The sequence below is a fragment of the Anabas testudineus genome, chromosome 21 (genome assembly GCF_900324465.2).
Source record: "Anabas testudineus chromosome 21, fAnaTes1.2, whole genome shotgun sequence".
NCBI classification, from domain to species: Eukaryota; Metazoa; Chordata; class Actinopteri; order Anabantiformes; family Anabantidae; genus Anabas; species Anabas testudineus.
In genome coordinates this window covers 11,647,203-11,666,638 of record NC_046629.1, presented here as the reverse complement: position 1 = coordinate 11,666,638, position 19,436 = coordinate 11,647,203, and the positions used below count along the sequence as shown (strand labels likewise).

The 19,436-nt window shown below is 37.8% G+C and overlaps 1 protein-coding gene across 1 annotated transcript in view; it reads right to left on the bottom strand.

The window, feature by feature from the left end:
* The window catches only part of LOC113173775 (glypican-6-like), a 66,062-nt gene that overhangs the window by 10,604 nt on the left and 36,022 nt on the right, over positions 1 to 19,436 (bottom strand). The window contains exons 5-6 of the mRNA XM_026377319.1: positions 13,624 to 13,754; positions 12,813 to 12,956 (exon numbers count right to left, since the gene is read on the bottom strand). Coding sequence (XP_026233104.1) covers positions 12,813 to 12,956; positions 13,624 to 13,754 — 275 coding nt within the window. The remainder of the gene's footprint in view (positions 1 to 12,812; positions 12,957 to 13,623; positions 13,755 to 19,436) is intronic.

Sequence of the window (19,436 nt, the reverse complement as noted above, 5' to 3'; positions counted from 1 at the left end):
GAGTGGTGCACCAAAGCAAATCGTGGTTAGAAAACAGCCCGACCAGTTGCAAACCCGAATGCGGTTCGATTTGACAGAGCACTTTTGGTTTCTGTCCTCTGTTGCAGGCACGCTATGTGCCATGATAAATTCATTTTTAGCATCATTCTGCAGGCCTTCACACTTTCTTCAACTCTTGATTACATCTGATTTGGCCCCGGCGTAAATGTGCCACAGCAGAACACTGCAGCATGATATAATGTGAACATCCCAACAAAGCCTGATTTGGGTCAGTGTGCATATCTTTCTCCTATCTCCTGGTGACAGCATCATCAGTGACAGCACCGTGTGATTGTTATTGTGCTCCTTCCTGGGAATAGATACTTGACATAAAGTGAAATTCTATTGTTATTCAAAGCTGGTTATTATTTTGCATTTGTTTTGATTTTGCTGCCTGAGTTTCACACAGTATGGAAATGCCGTGAGATCCATCTTAATGGTCGAACTGACAGAAACCGAGGAGGTGATACCATCGAGACAATAAACAAAAGTAATGAATATTTATCACTTATCAATGTTACACACACTTAAAGATTTGAAATTGCTTCCTTAAAAAATACTGCACAATGTGCTGCTGTAATTGCACAATATATTAGATTTGATTTGCTACCACACTGTCTGACAGTGCTGTAAATTTACCTTTGATTCCACACTTCAGAGAGAGAACATTGAATACTGAATCAAATCACTCAGTTGTTTGACTCCTACAATAGTCTTCATAACTCTAGTAGGAGAAATAATTCATCATGCCTCTAATTGAATGTGACACTGAATCTCTCTATACCTTTAAAAAAAAAAAAAAAAAACACGAGACAAAGACAAACTAATGCTGGTTCCAGAAATAGCACAAACTGTGCTGTTGCAAGAGATGCATAATTACAAACCAGGAACTTTTATCTCTTTAGGCTAATTTGATCGTTTCACAAAATAATATGAATAAAGTGGAATGTGTTTTTAATAAGCACTGAAAACATTTTGGAGAAATATCACAAGACAAATACAAACACAAATAACTGGATTATGTCACACAACATAATCCAGTTATTTGTTCTAAACACCACTAATTGCTGTAAGTTCTTTACATATTGTCAATGCATATAAATACAAAAGGATGTATGGTCAAATTTAGTGGCTTGTTTTACATAACATTGCCCTGAACCATTTGCTCAGTCCCCTGGCAACTACACAGTTAGGCAATATGGTTTATCATTGTGAGCAAAAATTATCACACAATAATCCCACAGTGGAAAAAAATGACAGAATATTGATGAAGCAGTGGCGAGTTTGTGCCCAAGGCTACAACGAGAGAAGTTTGAAAAGGGGAGATGATTAAAGGGAAGCTATGCTCTGTGGAGAACAGAGCAATCATCGGCAGGCCCACTCTCTCCCCGCTGCCCTTGTTCCCCAGAGAGGCAGGCAGCCTAGAGTGTAATGGGGCCAGTGTGCCTCATTAATGTATTGACAGATATGAAAAGTAGCAGCGCCTTTACGCTGCTAGCATTAGTCGCTGAGAAAGAAGTCTCAGCGTATGGAATAAATCAAGATTAAAAAAAATTTCAATAAAATGACCTAACTTTATGAAGTATTGGAGTTTTTGCTGGGTGAGTTGGGTTATCATTGTCATGAAAACTGAACTATTTTACTTTTTTTTTTAAATTACAGATTGTGCAGATTCTCTCCTCACTTTCCCTTTCTGTTTGCCATCATTTAATTAACCATATTGATGCGATCTCAACGTTTATATATGACTACAAAGACATCCAGAGCATCTACAACCACTGCAGCAACCAGCTGTCTACAACTTCCGAAACCCCATTTATACTTTTCATTTGAACAGTCTTGTACCTATCTGAATAAAATCCAAAAGAAACTGAATAAACATTTTGTTCAATTGGAAAGAGGCAGAGAGGGCGATAACCTTTTAACTTGATGTTCATTGTGTGATCACAATATGAGCCTGATCCAATTAAATTCCAGTTGTAATTTCTTACACCTAGCATATTTGTGTTTTCTTATACACATACAGATTACACTTTAGGTGGAACTAGCTTAATAAAGATGATGTTCTAACATCTGACAAACTTTTCCCCAAGAAAGCTTTTAATAATGTGTTGGTGATACCTATTAATTATTTGCTGAAAGATCTAGCATTAGCAGTGCTAAAATAATTTAACACATAAGTAGCACGTGTCAAGGAATTTCAGTGTGTATTGAAACCAAGAGATGAGTGTGACTAAAACAACCCCTCAGGAATAAATGTGAAGGTTTGTAAAAGTTGCTGTACCTAATACTGATTAACAATCTGTATTTATTTTTGTGGAAATTCAACATTGGCTCCTTTGAAGTATATCATAAAACTGAGCTATTAACACTTCATTGTTTAACAGGATGTTCCTCAGTTCTTCTTCAGTAGCTACTAACGCTTGCATGTTCCATATTGTAAAGTGTTACCCTTAGAGCGGAGTCACAGTACATGTGGTAAAGCTCTGGAACATACTGAGTCCATGCTCACATTCATAGCTCATAGTTTGACCAGGGCACCACACAATCTAGAAAACCACCACTGGCAACATCCTAAATGACATCAATACTAAACAGTCAGCACATATAATCATAATGTTGTCTGACCCACAGATCTTAAGAACTTAAAACCATCCATGCTTTTTACCTAAAAGTTAAGATCTTAAAAGTAATCAGAACCAGTGTGTTAAATATTTGCAGACTATGAGCTGAGTGAGAGTTGTGTGCGGCCAAGAACTGACTCTGTGGCAGAGATGGCATGGGTGACCAGAGAAAACAGAAAAATAAAATCATCTTAAACTACATTGGAAACATGAAACAAAACATAACAACAAAGAAAACAATGACATGGTTCTATTCAAATGTTTGCACACTCTTCGTTCTTAATATTGTGTATCCTCTTTAGCAGCAATGATATTTTTGTGATAGATACAGATGAGCCAGTTTTTTCTCAGATGTTCAAGCCACATATTCTTTGGCAAAACGCCTCCCGGTCCCATTAATTATTGGTTTATCTTGCCTGAACCGCATGTTTGAGATATCCCCAAGGCGAGTGAATGATATTGAGGTCAGGAGACTGTGATGACTCCTCAAGAATCCTTACTTTGTTCTACTGCAGCCACTGAAGAATAGCCCTGACTTTGTGTTTTGTATTGTTTTCATGTTGGAAAGCCCAAATACGTTTCATGCTCAACTACAACAACCATGCTGATGAATACAACCCCACACCCCGGAACATTAGAGCTTCATTTCCATGGTTCACAGACAGGACGGTATAGTTTTGCAGCCCCTGATAAGTCCTCTCCAAACATAGTGATTATACTTGTGACTATTAAGTTCGATTTTGGTCTCATCACTCCACTCCAATTTGTTCCAGAAGTTTTGAGGCCTGATTAGTTAGGTGTACTGCATGTAGCCTGTTTTGTGGTATGTGCACAATTTTCTGGCAACTTCACCGTGCAGCTCATTTTAATTCAAGTACCTCCTTATTGTGCATTTTGAAACAGCCGTGCTACTCTACTGAGAGTTGCCTGTAGTTCATCTAAAGTTGCTTGTGGGTTTTTTTTTTCTTTTCTTGCAGTTGTGTCTGAAATCTTTGTTGGTCTACCTGAGCATGAATTAGTATCAACAGGATCCAGGTAACCTAGTAAATTAAAGCTCTTACCAAATAAGTACGTAGTGATTTTTTCTCAATTTTTTATTAAATAACTGCATTAAGTTAAATTACAAAAATTTAGTATGAAAAAAATTTGACATTCTCATGTAATTACCTAGAAATGTGTGTTATATTATAACATTATTTAATCTAATCTATTTTGCCAATATGAGAATACAATCACTTTTACTGGTAATTGCCTAATAATTAGCAACCGCGTAAAGGGTTAGAAATTTCCCTGAAATAATTAGGAACTCAAAATGTAATTTTTTTATATTCCATAGTGCATGGTGGGTAAATATTTATATTTCAAATTGAGTCATGCAGACTATATAAAAATAATAAATAATAATAATAATTATAAATAAAATATTTTTAGTACTCAGGATTTTTATTACTTCTGCTTCTATTTCTCATACATTAAGCCTGTTAGTTGCTTTCACTCCAGTTAGTAGTAAGCTCCAGTGCTCCTGTTCAGCCTGTCTCTTTGACATCATACTAGTGTTGCTTTGTGAATGACAACAGTGGACTGTGAGACATAAATATGTCATGGTGACTGCCCCTTTTGGCTTGATCCAGTGATGTCTCACAACAAGTTGATAAAGCTTTGGTGTAGCTTTAAGCCTAGTTGTGATAGTATGCTCATAGCGTATCCCTATGACACATATCTCTTAGCATGTTTGTCAGCAGCGGTATGTAATTATACCTTACTTACCCACATGAAGTGACATGTTTACATAAACATCCATCTTTCTTTTAAACGGTAAGGCAATCACAGAGACACACACAAGGCCACAACTGTGTGATTTTGCATGTCTATTTGTAGGAACTTTACAACTCTACATGGTTACACACCCTGAGGAACACCGCTGCTCTACACACACACAATAACACATGTTGAAAACTTAAAGCTGCTGAGTACAATGTTGGAACAGCTCGGAGTAATATGCACTTTAGTTAAGAAGACCCCCACTGTGATACTGACTGGTTGCAAACATAAAAAGCTTTGTCCCCCCTCCCCCTTCCAGCACTGTATGGGAATCAATCCAATGCAGAATACATGGAGCAGAATTACAAACTTGCATGGGCAAAAGAAGACATTCACAATGTGGCTCATTGTCCTTCGCAAAATATGAGCACACAGGCTCCAAACACAGTTCAAACTGTGATCTAAATTCTGATAATTTATTGACAGAGAGCAGAAATAATACTCATAATAACAATAATAATCTACCTATGTTTGGGGACCTAAAGGTCTTATTAATGTGACTGTTTTCTCTTTATAATAAGCAGACTATCTTTGAGGCAAAACACACAGATCCTCTGTTAAAAATAAGAATGTGTCGAAAGCTGTGATAGAGCTCAGGTCTCTTTATGAGGATGAACGCTACATTACAAATTATTTCAGTTTTCTGGAAAATCCCAAGATCTCAATTCCTGGCATTCAACTACAGTATTTTCCACATCAGCCCCACCCAAGTTCCCCAGTTTCCCCAGCTGACAGGCAGTAATCCTAACACCAAGTAAACAATGCTAAGACATGTTGGCTCTTTTGAGACACTTGTGTGTAATTCTAATACTTGGAAAAGAGAACATGCAGAATAATCACTGCTGTGTGGGAACAAACAGCACAGATGCACATATCCCAGTGTCTTTAAGTTTCTGCCCACTTTACAATGGAGAAAATCTGCATGCGTTGTGATGCCACAGCTTTTTATATTTGTAACCACACCATGAATATTGTGCTTAAAAAATACTTTCTGTCTCATCTCACCAACAGTAAACACAATTGTTTGATTTTGAAAATGGTGTATTGACAAATCTGCTTTGGTAAACTCTTATAGAAAAAAAGCAACATGACTACTGTGGGGCCTACTAATGAGGTGTATACATATATATATATATATATATTAATAGAGGTTACTGACCTTTCATAAAGCCCATCATGCAGTCACTTATAAACCTCTTTCAATTCATGCTTTGTTTTCCATATTCCTCAGACAATAAATCAATACAATGTTTGGGATACACACAACACTAGTTCCAATCTCTTTCAATCCTCTTACAAGTAGGGCATAAAAATACATTTGTCAGGCTTCAATTTTAACAGTCAAATATTTATGCTTGAGGGTTGCCACTAAACTGGGGCATTGTTAAAGTTACGGTCAAACAATGTCCTGATGTATCGTGCCACAAGTGCATTTCTAGACTATTTATTTTTGTGTGGTCTAAGAAGAAGCATGTTAAAATCTGTGGAATCTCCATAATTGCATGGCTGGGGTCAAAGTCAGTAGATACAACAACTCAGAGACTGGAGCTGTGGATAGGCCCACTTTACTTGCGTTAAGCTGTATCCAAAACAAGAACGTTGCAGTGGCTTGACATGTTCCTGGACTGCAGAAATATAATGCCAGGGTCAGGGTTTTGGGAAAGGAGCGGTTGTGCCTTTGTCCCTGACAACTGACCTCACAAACCACACATGGATGTTTAACTCAGTGTTTCCTACAAAACATGGCAAAAGATGAGAGAAGAGACTGTGGATAAATATTCAGCTTTACTTAATGTTATATGGAGGCAAGATGCACATATACGAGCTGTAAAAATGAATAATTGAGAGCAGAGGGTAAACGTAATATCACAGCTTCCACCACAGAGCATAAATAGAAAGGGTTCATTTTTGTATTCATTTAATCATACTCTTCATACATTTAATCCTCAGTTGTGAACCTCAATGGTTTCTGACTGAGGTAACAAACACAGGCAACCACACTCTCACACCTAACAACGAATGTTTGACCTGCAAAAGTTTCTTTCAGAGAGTTCAAAACAAATTCAAAACTTGACCCTACCGTACTACCACTCTTTTTACTGAGAGGGTTAGCCAAGAGGAATACAATTTCTACAAGTATAAAATGCACATGGGCAAACCTGAGGACAAAATGCAATGTCCTTGATCTAATGTCACAGTGAGGTTGATGGCTTTCGGTTATTTTCAATAAAGTCCACCTCAGCTCAAAAATATATTTCGCTCATAGTTACTTTACTTAGACGGTTGACCTTCGCTGTATACAATGATGTATGTGCAGAGTTTGACAATAGAAAGCTGATTTTATATCCATCAGCAGGAGAAGGTAGAACGTTTTCTCAGGTCACCTTAAATTTGAGTTTAACATGTGTCTTTATGACTAATCATATTTAGACCTGGATGGGTGAGGTACTAGACTTAGCACTGATGATTCACCTAAGTCACATGCCAGTTCCCAGAAAAAGTGGGCAGTTCAACCAAGGAGGAATTTACCTGTGTCACATTGTTTTGTTTGAATAAATACCTGCTAGAGAGATAAAGAATAACTACAAAGTATTCAGTATTTCACAAGAAAAAAGTAAAGGGTATAAAATAAACACTATTTCTTCTTCTATTCACATGCAATGCCTCACATTACGTTGTGATCCAAGATTGCTTTAAAAGTGTGCAGTAGTTAGCTTGAAGAGCTTTTTCCACAATTGTTATTTTTCTGTTTTGAGCAGGTGTTTCTGTGGTACGTTCAGACGAACCTTGGGGTGTATGCCTCCATATGTGCTGAATACTCACTGTTGATAACCACTACTAACCACTTACTGACAGTTGTTTACTTGGATTGGTACATTCAAAGTTTGACATGGTGAGACAGACAAGAGAGATGGAATAGGCAGGAGCACTGTACATTATATCTGTACAGATGAAAGAGGAGCTACAATTTGTCCACAATTACACCTTTCCCATTCTGATGTGTAGACATAGAAACTGAACTTCTGTCATGTTGTCTGCTTTAAAGAAAAATATGGTAAAAAACAGAAATGCGAGAGTTGGATTTAAGATAATGCAAAGATTTTACAAAAAAAATCTGCAATGCAAAAAGGGGCTAAAGAGGTTAATTAGTAATGACAACCTCAAATGTTTTGTTCCTCCTATTCCTGGAAGCATTGATGTGCTGTTTACAAGACCTTGTCTATTATAAACTGCACACAACTATCGTTACAACAAATGTGAAGGTGGTGAAAATTTAATTCAATTAATTTTGTCTTTTTAAAAATTAAACAACACTGTAGTTGCTGGTGATGTCTTAATCATTCAAATATTAAAACGTTTTTAATTGGTTTTCAGCAACTATCTTCTTTTGTGTAAAAATAGGGTTTAATACAGTTTATGGACACAAACCCGTGTATCAAAGGATTCATTTTTAACAAATATTGTCCCCTACAGGCTTCTTGTACAGTCTAGTCTTGTTTGTGTCATACGCTCATTGTTTATAGTGTCATACTGATAAAATGTGAACTGTGTATTACACATGAGAGGAAAAAGGACCAATAAAACTACACTAAATTGCACTGCACAAAACTTGTTACAAATGTCAAATTAAAAGCTCCCCCTCTTATCTTTAATGCGCCTCTGAGTCTGACAGTCTGTTGTGCCTTTATCCCCTCTTTGGACTTTAAAATCTCCATTTCTTTCAGAGCTTTGAGGGTGTGTGCTCTGACAGAATGTCAGGCAATTAAACAGTCATGGCTCATTGAGCTGGAGGTGGGCCCACTCCTCCAGGCTCCTTTATAGGCAACAGAAGAAATGAACGCAGGCACTCCCAGACATCCTTTGCACAATCTTTGACTCACAAACTTAGTGGTAAAGCCAGTTCCAAGTTCTCATCAAAGGACACTTTAAACTATTGTCAACTTTCACAAGGCTGAGCAGTGTCACTGTCATGGGTAATTATTCTGTGCCAGAATGTAAACGAGGACTGCGACAACAAAGATGTGCTTACAGGGAGCCTAGTCACATCCGTGCAACAAGATAACACATTAAATGCAGCCACACTAATGATTGCACAAGGCATCCCCTAGACGAGACAGACACCTTTACACCTACAATATTCTACGGCATAGAGGCATGAAAACATAATCAACAGGCAGCAGGCAGACAGTGACAGAATGATTCAGGTACAAATTAAAAGTCAGTCTGCCTTTTTGTTTTTGTTGTCATATGCCTCAGCTGTGCCAGGCCTCCAAAGAGATGCTATTAGTTCAAACTAGAATTTGAAACTGTGCTGTATTTTGTCAACGACTACATTTTCCAATCTTAACAGATGCAGACTTACACATGCGTCTTCACAGATATGGAACAAAACATTTGTTTAACAGAGAGCCTTTCAAAAGGGTTATTGCTAACTTACTCATGTACTGCCAAAGTGAAAGGAAGAGAGCATCCGTGTTCATATATCACATACCACAATGGGTTACTTTCCACCCACTGACCACCTGTCTCACCTTAGCTTTGAAGAACCACAGAGATGCAATGGAAGGAGTGGAACGAAAGAAGTTTGTTTTGCATGCTTTGTGATTGTAAAATTAACTAATGTGCCTATTATTATGAAAGGGGTTCTTCTTATTATTATTTATTATTAATTAATTATGTAATTATCTAATCATATCCTCACTCAGATTCTAGAGATCTAATTTAATTTAACTAATTTAATAGCTAATGATAAGTTCACATCACCTGTTTTCTAACTGGTTAATAATGCAGGCTTTGACTCAGGCCGCCATGGGTATAGTGGTACTTGTCTGAGGACAAATAAAAACTTCTACAGTCAACTTTTGAAATGGAATAAAAAAATAATAACAATGGACTGATGAAGCAACAATCACTGACAGCGATCTTTCTTCTATTTCCTTGTTTTTTTTCCACTACATGTCTCAGAAGTGAACATTAGCAGTCAGTACTGATGTATCTATAGTATGCTGCAAGACTGGGAATAGCACATTTTCTGCCTGCTGGCTATTAGAGGAGATGATGTAAACTGCAGAACAGCAATACAAATACAGTAAATCAAACTTACAGTTACAGTAGAAATGCACAAATATTACACAGACTTGTAATAAAAAATGGATTTGTCAATGTGCTTAAACCTTTATGTATTAAAAATACAAAGAAAATATTTTTTAAAGACTGATCAACATCAAGTGCTCCATAGAACGCCACAAATCCTTTTTCCTAGTGGCCATTAGACTGTACAACTGAAAAGTTTTTACAATATATAAGTAGCACTGTTCTGGATGACTGCAAACATTAGGATGCTAATTGATAAAAGGTGACGGGAATCATAACTGGGTTTAAAAGGCTCAGTTGTTAAAGCACTTTAGAAATCTACAGGCAATGCTGACAATGTCAATGGTTATGTTGAAAAATCGAATCCAGAGGAACAACAACAAACTTTAACAAGAAAACAGCTGTTATTTGTTGCAAGTTCCTTGAAGAAAAGTTGACTCATCACATAATTGAATCAACAGCTCTATAATAAAGTGTAAATAAAAACGGAGCACTATCCCCTTCATGAAGAAAGGATTTACTGCAAGACTGTAATTGACTGAATAAGTTTAAGCTTGGTGCACCTAATAAACTGCCCACTGAAGGTATTTTATGTCACTTATAATCAATACTTTTTACTGACTAAGGATCACATGACTATATGTATGTAAATCGGGTCACTCGTGGTGATGAACCAACAGAGGTATCACCTGACTCTGCAGTTTCCCTTTAGCTCCGCCAAGCTTTTCTGACACTTAAAGCTCACTGCTTTGGTTTCCTTGTTCACTCTCATCACCTGCCGTTTTCAGTGAAAGGCCTCGCATAAACCTGTTATACAGTACCTGTAACATTAGACAAAGTTAGTGCAGGAAGCTATTTGGCTGCTAAAGAAGCAGACATTTCTGTCAGGAGATACAGGCAAAAAAAAAAAAAAAACAAGTTAGAAAGAACTCCAAATAAATGTTCTGCAGCTGCTGGCAACTGTTAAAATGTCTGTGTTCAGTTGGGTTTTTCTCAAGTAGCCACAGATACTAGTTCACATAGGATTTTGCTAGGCGTCTGTAAAGCTCAATGTGCAGATTGCAAAAAGCATTCCTCTGAAGAAGCATTTCAGATGAGAGAAGTTGCCACCAAATAGCTATTTAGGGAAAACTATGACCTGCACAGTTGAAAATCTCCACAGGCGATGAAGAAGAAGTATTTAAAGGCCCAGTTCCCAATTCCTAAATCTATGGGAAGTAAAAGTTTGGATTCTTAGCTGAGACCTGATTGTGATTAAAAGCATTTTCTTTTTTTTATTTCCATGGGCCAAACAACACCTTTTACAGCACATTACAGAAGTGTCACGATTTGCAGCTTCCTGTGGCCACTATGATCAGCATGGATTCCTCCGGGCACACTGATGCTGATAATGGAATTTTCTGCTCAGGTGCACTGATCTAGTTACCGTACATCAAATAAAAGCTCCTGTCGCTGAGTTTCATTGTGTAAGCTTCTTCATGCAGGCTAATATTATAGTTATTCCTAAGCAGTCTGAAGCCCCCATGTCCCTGTACCATTAGAGCAGATGCTGGCTGTAATGCTCCCCCCCCCCTCAGCTCTTCACAGCTCTCCCCTCTGCCAGCTCTGACGGTACAGGTCACACGCTGATTGGTTGGTTTCCTCGAGGAGCTGACTCTATTAGCTATGCCAATGAGGGTCTTGGACTGGAATGTGTCTGGAATAGATTTGGTGGCTGACAAAAGTTCGTGTTGGATCTCTAGAGAGAAATCCTCACTAGCTGAGGACACCATGGCATGCGTTCAACAATTCCTGTGGTGTTAGCAACTCAGCTGTAAAATATTGTGCTTAACATTTGATACTGTGATGTCGTAATAACTAACTGCAGTGGCCATTATCAGCCTCTTAAGAGTTCCTGCATTAGAGTGGCTGTTGCATTAACAGGAATATGAAGACAGTGTGTGATCCTGAATCCCACGTGAAATGAAAATACTATGAGGCTTTGACTGACACTTCGCACACCAGCTACTGCACCATTGGGATTAACAGGTCACAGTGCTTGTTGCTTAAAATCTCTATCTTAGAAGAAAGCCCACATCTACATATTAAGACAGATATATTTCTTTTCAGGCATAATGCACGAAACACACAATAGTCTGTACCACCACCACCACCAAATAAATAAATACACAGATAAAAAACACTAAAATTAGTATAAAAACGTGAACCTTACACTGTGTTGCATCGCAGCCCAAACAATCCTCTGGTTTGCAGCATAAAGGCAGGGAAACAGAAAGTCTTAATTAATTCAGTGTAGGTGGGAGAAAATGTTGACGGACATAGAAAGCTCAAAAGGCAGCTGCTGTATATAAGACATCAAACGAGCGAGGAACGAGTCAGATTGTGCAGAAACATAATTAGTATTGAATAAAACAAATAGCTAATTTATGGCTGTAGGATTCCAAAGGACAGATGGAAAAACAGCTGCTTTTCTAATTATGTATTCATTATTGAAATCATGAAAACGCGAAGATGCTGTATGATATGGCGTGTTTTAAACACTATGTGGAGAGGCTGCTGTTCCACTGAACTCATTTCATAAATTTGGTACTTTTTAAGGGTCAACAATTGTGGTGGTGTTCTGATATAAATAGCTCTAAATGCAGACACAAGTGAGATTTAATTTAAAAAAGATTCATTCTGAAAAGGCTAGAGAGGAGAAAAGGAAACGCGCTGTGGCTGCAAAGGTAATGCATGATGAGAACTGTCTCTTAGCTGAATTGGACTGTCAGCTCTGTGTTAACCTTTACCCTGATGCAACATTTTAGGTTTCAAGGTTGTTTGAAATGGAAATCCATGTATCAAGATCCAATCTAACAAACATCAGCTAATCTGATAGAAAATAAAGGCGTGCCTTACAGCAAACAATTGATATGGTCAGCCTCACAAAATCTATCCATCTCTTCTTTCATCCCCTCCTTTTCTGTTTTCCAAGTACACAGAGATGAGAAGGACACTGAACACAGTGCACCACACTTTCCACTGCCCTCTTGGGGTAAAGCTGTTGATTCGTTAACAAACACAAATCGATAGAGGAGCTTGAATGGAGGACAAGTACAAAGAATTAATTTCCGGCTCCGGGGGCTTACGATGGCAAATCACCAGCTTTAATCAACAGTGTCAAGTCAGAAAGACAAATGATGTTTACGCGGAAGCAGTGCCTTGCCTGAAAACAGCAGCATTGGCTCTCCTTACCAGTCTGTCCAGACTTGTGCCAGCTGCAGTGGTAGGCCGTTCGTCTGGACTGTATGGCCTGAAGCGGGCATTGAACACATCCGAAACACCACGGGCAGACCTAGTCATTCCTGCGGGTTTTGGCTCACCACAGCCTTGAAAAACCTGCAATCACAAAAACATGGGCACCCGAGTGTCAGGGTTTTAAATTACTTTGGATGCGGAAAAAATAGAAAAAAGAAATGCTGTTTTGTTTAAGTCCTGTGAAGCATTCCCCCCACATCATCGGTGTGACAGCGCTCTGCGTCGAGCTGAGGTAACCGTGTTGATAGGTGATTCAACTAGGAGTTGTGACCAATGCCATTTAAGATGACAAAGTTAAGTTTTTACAGGCTTTTGGGAAAACACCACATATATTTAAACCATAAACAAAACTGCATCTGTTGCATGGGAAAGCCAACCAAACGTTTAGCTTCGAATGAGACATACAAAACTGTGTAGGAAGAAAAAGTCTTCACAACCACCTTTTTTTTTTTTTTCCTTTCTGCCTACAATTTTGTGGGCAAAGAAAAATGCAGTAAAACTCAGGAAACACATTAACTACTGTTAGTTGAACTAAGATTACGTGACCACACTGAAACATATAATTCAAATACAAGACCTAAACTTGGACATAATTAGAACGTGTTGTACAACACACCTTAGACACAGTCCAGTATGGCTTACAACAAGCTCCCCACATACTCGCTCTTCTGTTTGTGAGAAGCTGGACATCAGCAACCTGTCTGAGGTGCTACTTTCGTTCTCTGAGGGATAAAGCTAATTGACATACCCTGTAGGTAACCTGGGCACTGTTCTCTTGCATATTCATGATGGCCTCTGAAATCTTGACATCAATAGGCTCCATGACAGATTCAATGTTGAAAGGTCCCTCCAGTCTCTGCGCCACCAGCAGCATGGCATCTGTCATAAAAGAGGCATAAAAAAAAAGTGGGGTGTTGAAAAGAGGAAGTGCAAATAGACACATTCACTCGAAGAAACACTTATATACAAAAATAACCTTCAATAGAGCAATTTTCACCAGGATGTTTGACAGCTACTTGGGAAATGATTGAATGAGGATGTAACTGGCCATCTCATTTCATTTTCAGACAATATTTTTAATAAGATGTATTATGTGGTTGTGTTCAAATGCTTAGAGGAGCATTCCTGTCATCAGGTTCTCGAATTTGAGGATGTGCTAGAGTTATCTGTTTACTGAACTGATTAGATTTAAAAAGTCGATATTAAAATTAAACTATAACAAATAATCATAGTTATTACAATAATTGTAAGGTTATTAACCTATAGCTAAGGTTATAAACTATTGTATCTTGGCTGCTAATTACAACCCAGTACTGTCAATTACTGCCACCTTCTTATCACAGTCAACCAACGCACACTTAGGAAGCATGAATCCTTCGTGGGCAAATTCAGTTTTTATGTAGATCAATTCAATCAAGCCAACAAAATTGTTGTTAGGCTATATGCAACGATTAGTGCTGATGAGTCATTTATTTAATAGAAGTTTGAAAGCCAAGCTTTTATTTATATCTGCTGCAGGCAGGGAATAGTAAAAGGTCAATGACTCATTAATATCACTGCATGGACACAAGCCAGAAGGTCTTGTTGAACATGGGACACTTTCCATTTTAATCTCCACAGAGTTCATTTGTTTTCATCAGTTTCAATTAACATCTCTGATCACTTTGAAATGTGTTGAATTCAAAGTATTTAAATACTTCCAGCTGTAAGGATGCAGAATTCACAGTAGCTCAACCTAGTTAGGCAACCGTTTAGAGGATAAGTAAGTCAATTGATATTGCTATGAAACACTGCTATGGTGCTTTCAGCCCCACAGCGTTTATATGTTAATGTGTCTGTTTAATGGCAGTTCTCCATTTGAATGGTGTGCCGCTGGGAGCTGGACATCACTTCACCACTAACTCATAATTAAGCAAATCCCAGACCTGGACAGGGTAGTTAGACAGTCTGTCAGGAGGTTTCCCCATCAATTACCTCCTTACTAAATATGGTCGCCCCCCCATTTGGGGATTTCAGAAAGAACGACTACGAGTGCCTCAACTGTTTATTTAATCTGCACAAAAATACAGCAGCTTGTTGTTAGAATATCATGTATTTTGTTTGGCTTTCTACTCTCATGACCCCACCTATGATAAAAGTATAGTATATTATAACTTATTTTCAAACTCTAAAGATATAGATAATATTCCAGAGTACAGACCAAAAAAGATAACAGCGTGTAGGAAATTAATGGATCTTAACTAAAATAAAAACAAGCTAAATGAGACATTCAAATTCCAGCTGTAGCCAAATAGTTAATAGGGGAAACAGGGGACAAATACTGTACATAAAACAAAACAAAGTACACTCCAGTTCTTTGATAGCAGACCAGTCCAGCTTTTTATTCTTCTGGGATCTGAGCTCACTAATGGCAGACAAAAAGAGTCGGGAAACATTAGCTAGGCTCTGGCTCCATTTCCTTTCCAATTATGTCAAAGTCTGAGCCTTTGAAGAGCTCTTCTGTTTGTTTACACTGTGGATTGCAAATAGCCTGTGATGCTTGCTGAGATTTTAATATACCCACTACTGTATGTCAGTGCCAAATGGTTTTCTACAGTTGACCTTCAATCGCACCACTGTGAAACCATATGGTGGAAGTGTAGAAGACATCTGCACCAGCAGAGAAATCACATGGAAAGTAAAGATTTGCTGCTAATTGCATATTAGCATTGATGCTGATAGGTTGTCATAATGTGTTTCTCTTTGCTAAACTGGAATTAAGGCTCAATGCTTAGTTTTTGTAGCTCTTTAAAATAATTTAAATGTGACTTTGCCACATAACCAGCTATTTAATACATTTGCTTTATGAATTCATTCACCTGCCTCGGATACTGTATGTCTGCTCACTGTAAAAAAAAAAAAAAACAAACACGAAAAACATTTAGACATGAGCTTGAAATCTGTCGATTGCAAAAACTGAAAATTTAGGTCAAGGGAGCTGAGTGTGTACCACACATATTTCATAATAAAAGAAAAAAAAAAAGAGTGCCTCCAGTATCAACAATGGCGACTTATCAGCTACTTATCAGATGGGCTCAAGAAACACAACTTTGTCTTCATCCATAAGTGAGGGAGAGCAGACAGGCAAGGAAAAGAGAAAGACACAGAAAGAAGAAAGCATGAGAATGATTGGGTTTGTGTCAGGCTAGGGTATGACTTTGCCCCATGTGAGATTCTGCACTGCATGGGAAAAACTCTACCTACATAGAGAATTAATGACTCTCATTTATGAAGAGTGCATGAAGTCCAGTCCGCTGTGGCCTGACTGCCACTCTCAGCCAAATTTTCCCTGCATCACTTATGCAGCACTGCGATAGGCCAGTGGCCAGCCCGGGGAAATCTTGTTATCATCACGACACAGCCATGCAAATAGAGGCATTTTGTCCTATTCTTAACTGAGGTTTTTAAAAACAATTGCTCAGACTGCGCCTTGTTGGATCCTGACATGTAAACTTAAAAGACACATTGCTGTGAAACCACAGCATGATTAAAATATTTTTGCTTCATATTAAAGGTTAATGTTTCAGTTTGTGATGTGAAGCGTACCTTTTTGTGCTGTCTTGCTTAACAGCAAAAAAAAAAAAAAAAAAAAAAGTAATATTACTCTGGGCTCTGCCTCTTTATCGAGATTGATGTCCACTTAAATTCAGGCTATGTCAGCCAGCGGCAACCTCCAGCAGACAAGGACAAATAAGGAAAGTGAACAGGCCCATCTATGGCTCTTTGCCTGTGAAGAGCTTCACAGGATGAAAAATGGCTCTAGTGTAATTTGGATTCTGTAAAGCATAGCTCATCTGTGGTTCAGTCAACCAGCTAATGGTGCTATATGAAACGGTTTAAAAATGGAAAGGACAAAATGCATGTTGTCCCCTGGTCACATTTTGTCCTGATCAAAAAATAAGTCCTCAAATGTACAAATATACGCACAGACACAAACACGCATACACTGGTACACATGCACACAATGGACTCACTTCCACATAATATCAAAAAGAGCTTTTTGAGTATTAACAGCAATACAACTGTTCTCAACTGTATCTTAAAAGCTTTTTCAAAATTATAACATATCTTTCAGTGAGCAGTCACAGAATTGGAGAATACTGTATTTTACAAGTATCCTCTCGGTGTCCAGCGGCATTATCATTAGGGTGCATAAAGAAACTTTGTCCTTTCCTAAAAACAACCCACGGGGTCATGCAAGCAGCATATTATGACTCATACAGTTACGTTTTATTGTTAGGCGACCTTTAGTGGCTAAAATAATTATGACAGGAACAAAGAAGCAAATCAGGCGATGTAATAGAAACAGTGAAAAGGTGAAGGTGGATGGCTGGGTAACTATTTCATATGCTTCATCATTTGTTTATTATTGTAACAATGACAAAGGTCTACTACACCTGCTGTCATGGGGGCCCTGTTTTCCTATAGGTCATATTAGGGCAGGTAGGGAGAGACATCTTACAATATATGGTTGTTAAGAATGGAGGACTTCCACATAACAAACAACAGCATCCTCTGCTGATCCAAGGGTTACTAACGGTATGTTGTCATTATGAAAAACATAAACAGCATTTTTTTTTTTTGCAAGATGTAGAACATAATGTATGCTAGACAATGTGAAACAGATCTGCAGTCATGTGTGCATAACAAGTACTGCCAGCTTGGTGACAAGTGAATGTAGTCATATGGAAAAGTCATAACGGTTCTGCCAGAGCTCCCCTGTTCTGCAGTGGAAAACAGCCTTACCTTAAACACACTCATAAATATTGAATTAGAAGATCCCTATTAAACACATCCTGCTCTGCTGTACCATGTGACAACAACAACAGTCACCAGAGCGGTGATGATGTTGAATAATGTCTTGGTGCAGTGTTGCCCAGGAACCTATTTTAATAGTACAGGGATTATCACTTTACATAAATTGTAAAGCCATTTTTAGTTTCTTTTTTACAAAGACCTGATTTTAGAGGAATTTTAGCCGCACTTGCACTGTGTGTATTTTTTGTATAGAAAATTAATCTGTCAAACCTTTTGGCTCAAAAATCTAAAACTCTATTAGATGATGATGTAGAATTCATGGTCCCAGGAGATGAATCTTTATTATTAGGTAGATTGTTGTGAAATTTGGTACCAATACTCAATACATCACAGGATAAATCCTAAGATTCACCACAACTATAATTTTGGTGAACATACCGATTTGCCGAACACTTTGGTTGCAAAACATAGCATGGCATATCCATCAGCCTCAGCTGTATTATTTATGATTATTTATTCAATTATCAGATATAATCATGCTAAAAGGCTAAACTACAATGGTGAACATACTGCAGTATTAGCATATTGGTATTATCACTGTGTCACGTGTTAACATGCTTGACTTATCATACAGCATAGCTGCTAACACGGCTGCAGACACCTAGTCTCCAAGCATTTCAAAATATAGCATGGCATTTGTTTATCATTATTCGTTTCCCATTATGTTAATGCAAAGGCGATATTGGAGCAACACTGATAGTATATTGCACTGCTAATGAAACTAAGCAGCATAATTCAATAATGAGCCATTCACAAACAGATAGTGTTACTAATGGAGGTGGACATGTCATGGAATTTGTCAGTATCTGTTGTCTATGGATGCTGACAAGAGTGTTTCAACTATTTTGCCCACAAATATGTTAAAGAAACCATCTGGCTCTATCCAGCATCATTGTTTACACTTTGTAAAAACCATATTATGAAATATGATCCAACCCAGTCTCCTAAAAATGATGTTTCTATATAACAACAACCAAACCACAGATGCATGTATGTTTTGTAAGTAATGTAATTGCAACTGAATTACTATTAACACAATATAGATTATATTAACACAATGAACACATGTTAAAATATAAACAAAAAATGTACATAAATGGCAACAAATGTTTTTCTGATATAATTCAGAAAAGAGAATTCAGTTTAAACGACTTATTAGCATTATTAAACCTTGTTATTGTATAGGAATATTTTTTAAGAGACAGGGTTGCATCACTATAAACTCAGATATGACCTGGACAGGTTCAGCAGCCTAGCAGCTCTGAGCAGAGGCAATGACAGATGTCACCATGAACACATTGAACACTCGTTTCAGCATTAGTGAAACGTCTGGAATTTCTAGAAATCTGTTTAAAATGCTTTACACACTGCAAGAATAACTTTCGCTGCAAAAAATAAATACCAAATGACCAAACGTGATGAAAAGCAAATGCCAAAGTTAAAAACTAATTAGAAAGATTAGTTATTTTTCTTCTTTGTCTCCTCAATAATTCAGCGGCATTAAATTAGCACATTAAAGCTCCTAAAGCTGTGGTTTTGTAGTATAGATGCTTCTCAGCACAGTGTTTCTTTGCTGACATGTGGGGGAGGAATAGGTTCAGCAAAAACTAAATGAAGCTAGCAGGATAAAGATCCCCCTGTTAATCTGAAGAACTCAGACTGCTGAGGCTCCACATTAGCTTTTGCTCAAATGATCTTACATTA